The sequence below is a fragment of the Xenopus laevis genome, chromosome 5S (genome assembly GCF_017654675.1).
Source record: "Xenopus laevis strain J_2021 chromosome 5S, Xenopus_laevis_v10.1, whole genome shotgun sequence".
NCBI lineage: Eukaryota > Metazoa > Chordata > Amphibia > Anura > Pipidae > Xenopus > Xenopus laevis.
The window spans coordinates 28,591,923-28,606,436 of NC_054380.1; the positions used below are offsets into that span (position 1 = coordinate 28,591,923).

Sequence of the window (14,514 nt, forward strand, 5' to 3'; positions counted from 1 at the left end):
AACCCGCAACTCTAAAGGGGAAAGCGGATTCTGCCACAACAAAAAGTAACCAGATATGTATTTGAGAAATGAACAAAGTACCCACTTTGCACAAAGCTCATTCATTTCATTCAAGGTTAGATAGGGACCTCATCCCTATTGTAACAGAGCTAACTACATTACTTTATACAAAAGCTAGCTCGATGAGGATTTCCAATAATGGAAGGAATTATAATTGCTTAAATCTTCATGGCAAATTCCACTGCTACTACCTAGCTTACACACGGCACCAATGTAAGGTTAATTTGTTTCGCTCCTAAGGGCATATTCCAAGGCCACTCTCCTAGGAAGGAAAAAGGACTCCAAGGCTACTCTATTACTAAATGAATAACACTTTAATAAGCTATTAGAGGACAATGTAAATCTCAGAAATACAAATGAAAGTGAAACTACGGAATAACATCAGCTGCATAACTGTGCGGTCATGTAGCCAGGATTTTCCTAACTTTCCCATTGATCTGAAACCAAAGGTATTTTTTTCTTGACTAGTTTTTTCTTTAGTGAAAGATGTTTGGACATTATTATTACAAATGAAAGGTACTGGTGAATCCTACAACAGCAATGAATACAAATGTGCCTTTGTTGTCATTCAACAAAAAAAACAAATATAAATCTATATAATATAATTCAGACCATTGTGAAAAAATATCGTTATGTTTACAGTAAAAATCGTGAAATTATGTATGAACACCAGTAAGTTTAAAAATGCAACCAACACAGTAATTCATCTTGATCAGTCTGTTAACAAAACATTTATGCAGAAGGGATACACTAAGGGGCAGATTTATCAAGAGTCGAATTTCGAACTGCTAAAACTTCGAAATGCGACCATCGAATTGAAAAATTCAATAGTCAAAAATTTAGCTGTTTGCGATAGAATTACAATCGTTCGATCGATCGAACGATTTTCAAAAAAAAACCCTACGACTTGTAAAAACTTAGCCAAACGTTGGCTATAGGTTCTAGGAGGTCCCCATAGGCTAACATAGCAATTTGGCAGGTTTAAGGTGGCGAAGTGTCAAAGTTTTTTTAAAGAGACAGTTCTTCGATTTTCAAATGGTTGAATATTCAAAGTATTTTCAATTCGAATCGAAGTCGAATTTGGCCTATTCGATGGTCGAAGTACCCAAAAATTACTTCGAAATTCAAAGTTTTTTCATTCGAATATTCACTTCGACCTTTGATAAATCTGCCCCTAAATCAAAAAAATTATTTCCCAGTCCTATTCGATATATTTACATTTGAAACAAAAAAATATTAAAATTGTTGTCTTCCGTTAATGTAAGTCACAAGACATTTAGGGGCTGATTTATAAAGCTTTGCTAATCTATGTTTGAGCAACAACTGCAGAAACCACAAGTTCAGAAACTCACCTGTGGTTTCTGCTGCCCAAACCCAGATGGTGATGGTTGATAAATCAGCCTCTAAATCGATTTTGCAAACGAGCAATTGATGGTTTTGGCTTAGTACTGAATGTTTTTTTTTGTTTTTTTAAAAAGGTTTTTTTTCCCATAAGCTAGTTCTGGTTTGGGAACCAGATCAATCACAGCACTATTTCCAGCATTGGGAAATCCTTAATATTCTGCCACACCAAATCCAAATTATTTGTAAAACTAACTGCTATTTAAAGCAGTATCAGTCTGGTCGTTCCTTCTTTGTGCTCTCCTGAAACTATGTAGCTGACCTAGAGAAGAACTGACTTCTACTACAGTGTTTACATTAACTACATTTATAAATAACTTTAAATCCACTGAAAATGGTAATGAATATATACTTGAAAATGGCAAGTCATATATTCTTTCATTGCAAAAAAAGCAGTTTTTGTGTGGTTTTCCCCTTTAAAGCCATGTGATTTTAAAGTGATGAAAACTGAATTCACACATTTTTGTTCAGAGATTAACACATTTTAAAAATGCAAATTAAGGTTTGGATTTGTTTCAGTATTTGCCCCAAATCTTTTGTGGAGGAGACAGTATTTGGCCCCATCACAAAATCATGGATATAATAAGGTAAAATAAATACAATAACAAATCTATATATTTTTAACCCTAGGTGACTTTAGAGGATTTTTTACATTACCTGTAAGTAAGCGGTCAGTTATTCAATTACTTTATTTATTATGTCTATTAAACGTAAAAAGTAGTGGCCCAGTGCGGTGTTAGGAGTAATTAGCCCTTACATGTTTAATGAGCCATGATTCCAATGGGAAACAAAATGTCTATAAAGTTTGCAGACTTGAGGGCACATTTACTAACATTGGAGATAAATATCTGGAGAGATTACTGGAGATGTTGCCCATGGCAACCAATCAGCAATAAGATATAAACAGCCACCTATAAGCTAGAAAACAAAAGCAAAGATCTGATTGGTTGCTATGGGCGACATCTCTCCAGATATTTATCTCCAATGTTAGTAAACATGCCCCTTAGTCCAATGCATCTGATTTGCTTGGTGTAGACCAGTGATCCCCAACCAGTAGCTCGTGAGCAACATGTTGCTCTCCAACCCCTTGGATGTTGCTCCCAGTTGCCTCAAAATGTATTAGCTTCAGGAGCTTATTTTTGAATTCCAGGTTTGGAGGCAAGTTTTGGTTCTATAAAACTAGGTGTACTGTCAAACAGACACACATTAATCGGGGTTAATAGGGAAGTTAAACGACCTGTAGCCTGCAAGCTGGTAACAACGAAACATATACCTAGAAACACAAATTACTGCACACAAGCTCTGAATTGAATGTTAGACATCCATCCAGCAACTATGTAGCAAACCAGCCAGTTCAGGTTATGATCGCAACAGTATATTAAAACTTAACCTTTAATAGTAACTATGCTTAATAAAAACCAAATAGGCTCAAACCGACATAAACACACGCAGCATGTTCCAATCACAGCTGTGCAGGACAATGTCCTTAAAAATAACACATATGAAAAACTGAATGTGTAGGCGGATTAGGTAGGCTAGTGGTAACCAAATGTTTAAATGCACTTCACTGTTCACACAGCGTTAATGCCAGTAGCGCTCTTAAATGTATTCCACACCTTCCAATGAGCCACCTTTGAGCCCCCCACCATTCCCTCCCAATGCTATAGTTTCTGCCTAGCTACGTTGGGAAGCGTGGGAACTAGCCTCACCACCTTCCACCTACACCACCCAACGCGTTTCACTGCTTGGCAGCTTCGTCAGGGGCATAAGTGTCGGACCCGCTCCTTTCCATCCTTTAAATAGTCACTGTCTGAAAAACTCACACTAGTTGCGCGATGTCACTTCCTGTTTAGGGCGGAAGTGCCCATACTATTGCTTCACCTAATAGGGAATCATTGATGCTTTGCCAGTAATTTATCATCGCCGATACTCACTATGTCAGTAAAAATTTGCAGTATGTTGGGTCCCAATATACGTCACTAACATTTAGGGGACCTTATAGTCTTTGGGTAAGTGAAGTATTGCGCTTAGTTATACGATACACAAGTCGCCAACTTCAAAAAACGGATGGAGCGGAAGCATCAACTGCCTATTCAATCTAAAATGAAGTCATGCATAAATTCACACTATAATTAAATTAAGTAAGTTGCCTTAGTTTCCAATACTACTACTGTCATAATGACAGATATAATCCCTGAATAAATGTTTATTAGACAGCTGTGATTGGAACATGCTGCGTGTGTTTATGTCGGTTTGAGCCTATTTGGTTTTTATTAAGCATAGTTACTATTAAAGGTTAAGTTTTAATATACTGTTGCGATCATAACCTGAACTGGCTGGCTTGCTACATAGTTGCTGGATGGATGTCTAACATTCAATTCAGAGCTTGTGTGCAGTAATTTGTGTTTCTAGGTACTGTCAAACAGAGTCTCAATGGAGGTGGACAATCCACATTGAGGCTATCAAATGGCCAATCACAGCACTTATTTGGCAGCCCAAGAACATTTTTCATGTAAGTGTTGCTCCCCAACTCCTTTTACTTCTGAATGTTGCTCACGGATTCAAAAGGTTGGGGATCCCTGGTGTAGACCATAAGGCCATCTATGACCTAACTCACCCCTCCATTGGCTGCTATATAATGGTTGTTGTAGAAGACATATAGCAAACTTTCTATTACATAACCCCAGCAATGTAACCAATGGTCCAAATCCAAAAATGTGAAAAGTCTGCTTGTGATTAGAACGATGAGTGTCAATATTTAGTGCACCATTCGATGACATAATATATGCCCATTCAAACTTTACACACACACACATAGATGAGTGAGGAATATATGTCACACATGCTTTTATTTTAAGGTATCCCTGGCCCTTTCTATACAAACAAAACAAAAGAACAAATAATATATGTAAATAATTATACACAGATTATAATTTAGAGAACAAATGATGAGTAAGATAGAAAATACATATTATTTATAAAGTAGGAACAAATATATAAAACTATATTACAAAGTCTACGATCCACAAAGCAAGGAGAGGTCAAATCAAAACATATCACATTAGTGGGTACCTGTCATAGAGAAACAATTAAAGATACAGAAAAGCATACTGAAACATGGGGCACGGGAGAATCATTGAACGGGTATGGGAAACATAGAACTCGCAACATCTGACAGTGAAGGACAAATGATGAACAATGCTAACTGTGGAAGTATTGAAGGGTATAGATGGAGCTAAGATAAGCAGGAATCTGAAGTGGCGTTGTCTACTAGTTCTTAACACCTACTTAAGGAAAATGTAATGTAATGCTGATAACAACAATCACTTAAGAAAAATGCTAACCTTGCAACTATTCTGTCCATCACTCAACATCATCACGGAGGTAAAACATTCAGGAAGTACTTTTTCATTCAAAATATGATGCTTATTTAGGAATGCAATGTGACCAAGCAGACGTTCCTGACGTTTTCTTGACAAGAACCTGTTTAAGAAAAATGGGACATGTCCAGTATTTAATACAACTATAAATTCATATTTCTAGAGAGAGAAAGGAGGTAAAATAGGTTGCAGTATAAAACCTTATTCAACTGTCTGAGGACAGTATTTAGGCATTAAGCACCCCGAATACTCTGTATCTGACAAGGTACACTATGTGTAGCATTACTAAAAAAGCAACCCCATCAGAGGGAACATGAAAAGTAAGGAACCAGGATACTGGTGCATCAGAGTGTTATTTAGTAGGGCCAGAGAAAAGCCAATATATTTCTATAATTTTGTCCAGCTCTCAGAGCTGCAGAATCTAAAAGAAGATCCTAAGTTGCTAGTAAAATGTACTACAGACTAGAAGTGAGTTGTGGGTGTGGTTTGCTGGTCGAAAGCTTGTGTTGCAAAAATTGTATTGCAAAGAAGCCTACAGTATCTTGCACTCTAGTAGCAAAATAAACAAACTTTGCAGGTGAAGATGCTTTAATAAATAAGTGCCAAGTTTGGCAAATTTCATAAAAATTTTCTAGGATGATGGTTATTAAAGGGAAGTCGGCTGTGTAGCAGGAAAAAGAAGCAAGAAAAAGCCCTGAAAATCTTGTAAAATGTATAAATGGTGTGAAGTGATGTCATCAGTTATAATTGGTGCTTACTGATAAAATTTGTGTCACATTTATAAAAAAGAAGCATCCCTTGATGTAAAGTATGAGAAAAGTAGAAGTCAGGATCTGTATAAAGAGCACTTGAACTGTGGCCTCTTTCCTTTATAAAGTCATGACTTTGAATATCCACATAGGATATTTTACAATAGGGGATACATTATTCTGTATATATTTAATATAAACCACGAAATAGATCCTTAACAATGTCCAAATTATTTTTAATCAAGTTCATTAATAGCCCTCAGTTTTTGGCACAGAGTTTCGGAAGACTGATATTTTTGAAAGGAAGCATAAGAATGCGTTGCATGAACAAGTTTGTAGCTTCCCATGAGTCAAAGCAAAGCACCTCAACTACAGCTAAAAGCCCTGATTGCAGCAGCTGGAATATTGATCTGACTAATCTCCATGCAACGGTCTAAATCCAGGAAAATATGTCAGCAAAAATAAGAAAATCCAGGAAAAAAATTAAGCATCTGCTGCATCATCAATTAGGAAATGTGAAAGATGCACACACACAATAAAAAACGCAATTCAGTTAATAATGCATAGAGCTATGTAACCTTGTTAGGTTATGGGCACACAGGCTGTTGGTTCCGGCTATTGTCAGCCTTAGTATTTTTGCAGGCTGAGAGAAGCAGATCTGCTCAGTGCCCCTGCTCCATTTATCTGAATCTAATCAACCTGTGTGTGTTCACACACATCGGAGTTCAGCTTGGAGACACCTCCTTTTGCGTATTTGGACTGACCTCAGCTTTAGCTCTGCTGTGTGTGCTCGTACACATGCTGATCGGATTCAAATCAATGGAGCAGGGGCATGGAGCAGATCTGCTTCTCTCAGCCTGTAAAAATACACAGGCTGACAACAGCCAGAACCAACAGCCTGTGTGCCCATAGCTTAAGAGCAACAGAGAAATGAAGAAAACAAATTGTTGTTGTGGGCCTAATCATAGCTCTCTACTTGCAATATAGCAGCAATGAAATGGGTGAAGATACCTCTCTTTACTTTCATCTGTATTGTGAATGCCAGCAGTTGCTTCATGCGAGTATCCAACAAATGTACTCTTCAGCAGTTCCTGAGTCTTGCAGAGTACAAGGGCACAGCAGGCCTCAAGGTCTTCAACCCTCAGTGCTCCCATCCGATTACAAACACTGAAATACACATTCATCACCAATAAAAATGGAACCACACACTTGTGTAGGCAGAGGAACTTAAAGGGGCGTATACCCCTTGTCAACATGTGTGCAATGAATAGCGCTTGCGCTGAACATACATTTTGTCTATTGTTGGAACAAAATTTATGGTTCTTGTTATTTCTTGGCCTAATCATGGCAAACTCCATGTTCAGTCCTTGCAAGGTACATACAATTTGATTAACATAGTTCAGATAATCACCCTGCATAATGGATTTCTGCTTATTTGTGCACTCTACTTCACAAGGACCAGACATTGGGAAGCTTCAGTCTCCCTGTTTGCCTTATTTTGCACAAATAACAATTTGCATGTAAATTAAAATAATGGGAAAATATGTTCACCACAAGCCCTATACATGATTACACTCATGTTGTAAAGGGGGATAAAGTGCCCGATTAAATTTGAAAATAAATTAAACTACCTAATCATTAAGCAAAAGTAAACTATTCGTTCTTCCCACAAGTGAAACAAAGTGATGCAAATGTACTTCTCACTGAAGATTGTCATATGTTTAATTGCCAGCATATATTAAAATGTTTTGGAACCTGCCATGCTGCCATAAGTAAATTACATGCCAGGTTCAAAAACATTTTAATATACTGTATACTGGAAAAGTTCTATGTAAAAAAATAAACATCTTTTAACAATGGAAGTATACTACCAGCTATGCAAATGAATTTGCTGGTCCTATCCTACAGTCACAAATACTCATAAAAGGCTGTAAATGGTGTGAATAGAGCTGGTTATGACTCAGCTATAATCACCGTGTGCAATGACGTTTCGTAGTGGTGTGATATCACAAAGAGAGGCGAGCGTTATAATAATTTTTATATGTACTTGATGTATTAACAATAAATAGTGCATTAAAACACTGTAGCCTGTACTTAAAGTAAAACGAAAACGTAATAAGTGCCATCAATTCTGCCGAACAACAATGAACTAATTAAAAGAACTAATTCAATTCAAAACAATGTCTTGCCTTATGAGACGCAGAAGTTGTTTCTGGTTTATACCTGCCCTTTGGTAAAGTTCCATACCGCCCTGTTCCCTTAGCAACACCATTCTTTCTATTGACTGAAGCAAATGGAAAAATCCTTCATCAGACAAGTTACTCCTACAGAAAAGTAAGGGGAAAACAAATACTTTAGCAAAACAAGAATACAATTTTGTTTTGAGTGATATTTTTAATTTCACCTTTTCCCAGTATATTATCTAGGTTAAAGTAAGAAAAAAAAAGTTAAAGTTCAAAAGAAAACAGAAAAACACTCAAAATGTTTGAACATTACTGTATTATTGAATGAGGTTCCTCTGAATGTGGCCTCTGTAAGGGTAAATTTAGCTACGGTCATATACCCTATACAAAGAAAGGAACACATTTAAAAAAGAGTAATCTTAAAGGGCACCTGTTGCCAAAATACAGAATATAATCCCCAACCAAAGGTGTGAGCTAATAGAGCCAGCAAGACTTCAAGAGGATAGGACCCTTGCAGGGACTAACCAACAGTCAGAACTTTTAAGAGTACACATGTGCCAAAAATAAATATGGTTCACCTTTATGTATGTTATTGAATGGCTAATTCAAAGCAACATTTCAGCTGGGCCTTATTTTTTCTTTTTGATAGATTTTCAATTATTTGGCTCCTATTTCAGTCTTATTCCAGTGTTAAAATGGGCGTCACTGACCTGACATATAAAAACAAACTCTGTATGGCTACAGTTTTATTGTTATTGCTTTTTATTACAAATCTTTTTATTCAGACCCTATTCATATTCATTGAAATCCACACCTAGTTGCTAGGATATTTTGAACCCTAAAAACCATATAGCTGCTGAAATTCCGAACCAGACAGCTGCAGAATAATAAAGCTAAATAACACGAGCCACAAAAAATAAAAACCAATAGCATGCTGTCTCAGAATACCACTCTCTACATCATGCAAAAAGTTAATTTAGATGTGAACAACCCCTTTAAATATATAATTTGACAAAAAAAACAGCAATATTAGTTCCTGAATAATGTAAAAAAAAATTGGCTATTGCCTCTGAGGGGACAGAAGGGAAAGTAGGCATGACAAACTATCTCGGTGAAATACCACATAAATTTGCTTTTAAAAAAAATGTCCAATTCTGACTGCATAAGCCACAAAAAGGCTACCACATTGAGCTCCATACATGGGGGGGGGGCACTATGCTTGATCTCTGGTAGGAATGTGTGACCACCTGGATCACCTTTATCCTGTGGGAAAAAATATTAACAATAGGGAAGCATCAAATCCACTATTTTGGATTCGGCCGAACCTCCGAATCCTTTGCAAAAGATTTGGACGAATACTGAACTGAATCCTAATTTGCATACGCAAATTAGGGTTGGGAAGAGGAAAACATTTCTTGCTTCCTTGTTCTCGATTTCCCTCCCGCCCCTAATTTGCATACGCAAATTAGGATTCGGATTCAGTTCGGCAAGGCAGAATCCTGATCCGAATCCTGGATACGATGCATCCCACAGAAATATTACATCCACTTCTAACCAGGTACCATATCCCTGTACCTGGCTTAAACTGCCCTCAAGGGCAGAGACACACGCAAAGATTCGGGGAGATTAGTCACCTGGCGACAAATTGCCTCTTCTTCTGGCGACTAATCTCCCAGAACTGCCTTCCCGCCGGCTAGAATCCAAATTGCCGGCAGGGTGGCACTCGGAGTGCTTCATTTTCCAAAGTCGCCCGAAGTTGCCTCACAAGGAAACTTGGGCAATTTCGGAAAACAAAGTGCTCTGAGTGCCACCCCGGCTGTGATTTAGATTCTAGCCGGCGGGAAGGCGTTTCGGGGAGATCAGTCGACCGAAAAAGAGGCGATTTGTCACCGGACTACTAAATCTCCCCGAATCTTCACATGTGTCTCTGCCCTAACTCAACAGACAGTTATCTGTGATTTGTATTTTCAGGACCAAGTCAGTGATATACAACATGGCGTTTCTCCACCAGCTTACATGGAGGCAGACAAAATGGTAAATGTGCCATGGGTGTAAAAGATTGCAAGCTAGTGATAATTTGTAAGAACGATTAAGTAATTATAGTGATATCTAGCAAGGTCCTGAGACAAAAGAACAATTGGTTAGTGTAGCGTCGCAGCACTGCAAGGTTATCTCTTTGGTGTGGGATCAGATCTTGAGACCACCTGCAGGCACATACATCTACTTGTTGTGGTGGACAAATGAGGATTTTGTGGAGGCTTCAGTTGTTAAATAATGCAAATTAAGATTTAAACATCACGACAATGGAAATCTGTTAATCCTTTTTACCGCGTTGTAAATAGCCATTCAGGCTTCACTTCCAGACTGCCAGCTTTGTATGGGGTTTAAAGTAAGCACTACAAGAATCAGATATCCTTCCAGCCACAAAAAAAAAAAATCTTGGAGGTTTTGAAGCTGTCTACAACAACTATTTTTTAAAGTGGAATTTTTCTCTTTTCAAACAATTATATATCTAACTAAAAAAAGAAAAAATGAAAGAGCTGCCACTAATGAAGTCGTTTTTAAGACAAAAGAACAAGTGCAAAGTTTCCAAACAGCTGTGCGTGTATCAACAGTGTGTCTGTGCTGTAGACTTGGTCAATGGACAAAGCTATGCTAAAGACCATAACCTATCTGCTGCTAAGCACAGCTTTTCTTCGCTTTCTTAACTAGTTTCACTAAACCTTTATTTGGCTGGATAGCTCATTTTCCATTGTGATCATGTCTGGGTGGTCTTTCAGGGTGCCACTTGAAGGGAAAGCAAGGATAAATAGATGGGAAGGCTAGGGACACTAGCAGGAGAGAGAAAATACAGAATTTATGACAATCTGCAGCAGGCATAGGATCAGAGGTCAGCAAACAAGAGGTTCTTCTCTTATACGGGTTGCTTCCTGGAAACAGTCTGATTAAGCTGGCAGCTTGAATTATATCTGTTACATTCTATAGTGCACAATACATCTGTGTTGGTCCTCTTCAAACCAAGTGAAGGAGCACAGGCAAAGAAAGAAAATCTGTATTTTCCACTTTCAGCACAGGCCTTGAGATAACCATGATTCCTTGTTCTCTGAGCTTTTATTCAAAAATAAGAAAAAAGAAATGTAATAAAGAAGCCATATTTCTTAATCTGAGGTTATTTGTGATCTTTGTTAAAAAATGATAGAATCTGCCTTTATTTCATTTAAAATGAACATTAATACATCTTCTGGTCCTTGACACCAAATCTCTTCAGAGCATTAAAAGATGTTGGATAAAACGAATAGTTCTTTTATGTTAATAGAGCTATTTTTTCATTTGTGGCCTTTTGGCCTTATGTGTGTGATATAAAATCCAGACAGTTATTAAGTCTCCATAACATACGATTCAGGCAGTGAAGGGGTACAATAGTTAAAGGGAGACTGTCATGGGAAAACATGTTTTTTTCAAAACTAATCAGTTAAAAGTGCTGTTCCAGCAGAATTCTGCATTGAAATCCATTTTTCAAAAGAGCAAACAAATTTTTTTATATTCAATTTTGAAATCTGACATGGGGCTAGACATATTGTCAGTTTCCCAGCTGCCTCCAGTGATGTGACTTGTGCTCTGATAAACTTCAGTCACTCTTTACTGCTGTACCGCAAGTTGGAGTGATATCACCCCCCCCCAGCAGCCTAACAAAAGAACAATGGGAAGGTAACTACATAGCAGCTCCCTAAAACAAGATAACAGCTCCCTGGTAGATCTAAAAACAACACTCAATAGTAAAAGCCAAGTCCCACTGAGATTGATTCAGTTACATTAAATAGGAGAAATAACAGTCTGCCAGAAAGTAGTTCCATCCTAAAGTGCAGGCACAAGTCACATGACTGGGGCGGCTGGGAAACTGACAATATGTCTAGCCCCATGTCAGATTTCAAAATTGAATATAAAAAAATCTGTTTGCTCTTTTGAGAATTGGATTTCAGTGCAGAAGTCTGCTGGAGTAGCACTATTACTGATGCATTTTGAAAAAAACGTATTCCGATTTAACAACAAAATCTGTAACAAATTCTCAATGTGTGTGAACTATGCAAACACTGGAATACTGCATAATGTAAAATGTTTTTAAATGATTTTCAAATCATTATTATTTCTCATTTGAATTAGTTATTTTCTTGTTGCTCAATAATAACAATAATAATAGTCTCACAATTTATCTTTTGTTTGTTTGTTGTTGCCTACAAGAGCCAAACTATAAAGGCTAATCACTCAAAAACCATAAAAAATAAATAATGGACATTCCATTCAGGAAGGACATTTTTCCCCTCTGAGGCAAATTGGAGAGGCTTCAAACTGGGTTTTTTGCCTTCCTCTGGATCAGCTAAGCAGTTAGGTTATATATAGACTTAAAAGGTTGAACTTAATGGATGTGTGTGTTTTTTCAACCTAACCTTCTATGTTATGTTAACTGAAACGATTCATAGTTTGTTCCATCTATAACAGACTAAAAGATATCGCATGTTTGGATATTTATGAAAAAAATAAAATGTCAAAAACTAGAATGTAAAACGATGGGGAAATAACTGGAGTGATTTAGTTCATGTCCCAAAAGAAACTTGAATCGATCAAATTTATATCCCGAAACCTCGAATTGATAGCTTTTTTGGAGAAAACCCCTCAAATCAACCAAAAACTTGAGCTTTGCTTAGAACAACTCCCTTCTCTACATGACCTCGCCAGCTTTTAGATGGCAAATATTTACATTAGAATTTTTGAGTTTATTTAAATACCAGACATTGACGTTTTCAAAAATATAAGTCAAATGTGTGAGTTTGGGTGCGAAAAAATACGAATCGTGGAAAAAAATCTAATTTTTTTTGTGATGTAAACCTTTGGTAATAAAAGTATTTTCCTAACTGTTTCTGGAAGCCACCTACCCTTAAAGGGGATCTTGAACCAAAAAAATGCATTGACTTACTGACTGATTGTAGAGGCGGATGAAGACTCATCACATGAATTTACTTCTGATGTTTGAAGGGGCTGTATGACTGACGATTGTTCATAATTCTTTAGAATAACAGTCTCTTGTTTGGGTAGGGCTGTATACAGGTTCTTTTCATCATTCTGATTGACTTCTATCCTATTGACTTCACAAGGTGGGTAGGAGTCATCCTCTGATTCACTAATGGAAACTGTAAGGTCACTGCTGCTGTCAAGACATTGTTTGTCTTCTTCTTCAGGGATAAGGTGGCTTTCAATTGTTTCTGTAAAACATAACGCATGTCACTTTCATTTCATTCACATAAAGACATTGCAAGTATCCGAAAGCCAAAAAGACCCAAACTAGACCAAACTACAGAATTATTGGTCATGGGCTTAAGGACAACAGAACAGCATACTAGTATGCCTGGTGGACCAGTGTCAACTGGTTCACTGTATCTACACAAGCAATAGTCATCTGACCAGAAAAGGGAACCAAAGTCTGTAGTGTGGTGAAGCTTCAAGGGACACTTTTAGCTCAATTATGGATTTTGGGCTATGGCTTGATAAATCTGATCAAGCATTGTTAGGGCAATGTGGCCACCTAAGGTAACAATGGAAAAAATAACTTTATGTCAATTTATAGGTTGATACCATATTTAGACAAGTACAGTGAAGATTATCAATCCCGCAAATCATATTTACAAATGGCACTCGACAGTTGCAATGAGAAACATCAAGTGCTTTAAGCACTGCATTCCCATAGACAATAGAAACTAAGGTGCTGGCTCTCAGGTAGCCGACTGCCAGCGCCATAAATTCTACATTTAAAAGTTGATTTTGGCTGACTCAGTGGTAGACAACTTGCGGTCCTGCTTGCAGCATACGGGCCATTACGGTTAAAGGTACACTTTTGAAAATGTAAAGTCCCAAAGGCATAAAATGAAACCTTATTGAGAAATTTAAAAAAAATTTCACCAGGTTTCGCTGGACACCCCATAGACGCCAATGAATTGTTACAACAAAAAAATGTGTTTCTTGAAATTCTGTTGTTTCCCGAATTTTCGGCAAAGCAAAATGAGACAGATTCGCCCATCACTATTAGAAACCAATTTATTAAAGGGATACTGTCATGATTTTTATGATGCAGTTTTTATATCTAAATTACACTGTGCAAATAATTTAAGGTACAATATACAATTTAATTCCTGAACCAGCAAGTGTATTTATTTTTAGTTGTAATATTGGTGTGTAGGCAGCCATCTCCAGTCATTTTGTCTGGTCATGTGCTTTCAGAAAGAACCAGCACTTTAGGATGGAACTGCTTTCTGGCAGGCTGTTGTTTCTCCTACTCAATGTAACTGAATGAGTCGCAGTGGGACCCGTATTTTACTATTGAGTGCTGTTCTTAGATCTACCAGGCAGCTATTATCTTGTGTTAAGGAGCCGCTATCTGGTTACCTTCCCATTGTTCTGTCGTTAGGCTGCTGGGAGGGGGGGTGATATCACTCCAAATTGCAGTACAGCAGTAAAGAGTGAATGAAGTTTATCAGAGCACAAGTCACATTACTGGGGGCAGCTGGGAAACTGACAAAATGTCTAGCCCCATGTCAGATTTCAAAATTAAATATAAAAAAATCTGTTATCTCTTTTGAGAAATGGATTTCAGTGCAGAATTCTGCTGGAGCAGCACTATTAATGATCTGTTTTGAAAAAAACTTTTTTCTCCCACGACAGTATCCCTTTAAAGACCCTAATTTGCACTCT

General features: G+C 37.4%; 1 protein-coding gene across 2 annotated transcripts in view; it reads right to left on the minus strand.

Moving 5' to 3' along the window:
- The window catches only part of kiz.S (kizuna centrosomal protein S homeolog), a 70,477-nt gene that overhangs the window by 47,172 nt on the left and 8,791 nt on the right, over positions 1–14,514 (minus strand). For both annotated transcript variants that reach the window (XM_018265096.2, XM_018265097.2), the window contains exons 5-8: positions 12,746–13,031; positions 7,780–7,914; positions 6,602–6,757; positions 4,806–4,944 (exon numbers count right to left, since the gene is read on the minus strand). In XM_018265096.2, the coding sequence (XP_018120585.1) occupies positions 4,806–4,944; positions 6,602–6,757; positions 7,780–7,914; positions 12,746–13,031 (716 nt within the window). The remainder of the gene's footprint in view (positions 1–4,805; positions 4,945–6,601; positions 6,758–7,779; positions 7,915–12,745; positions 13,032–14,514) is intronic.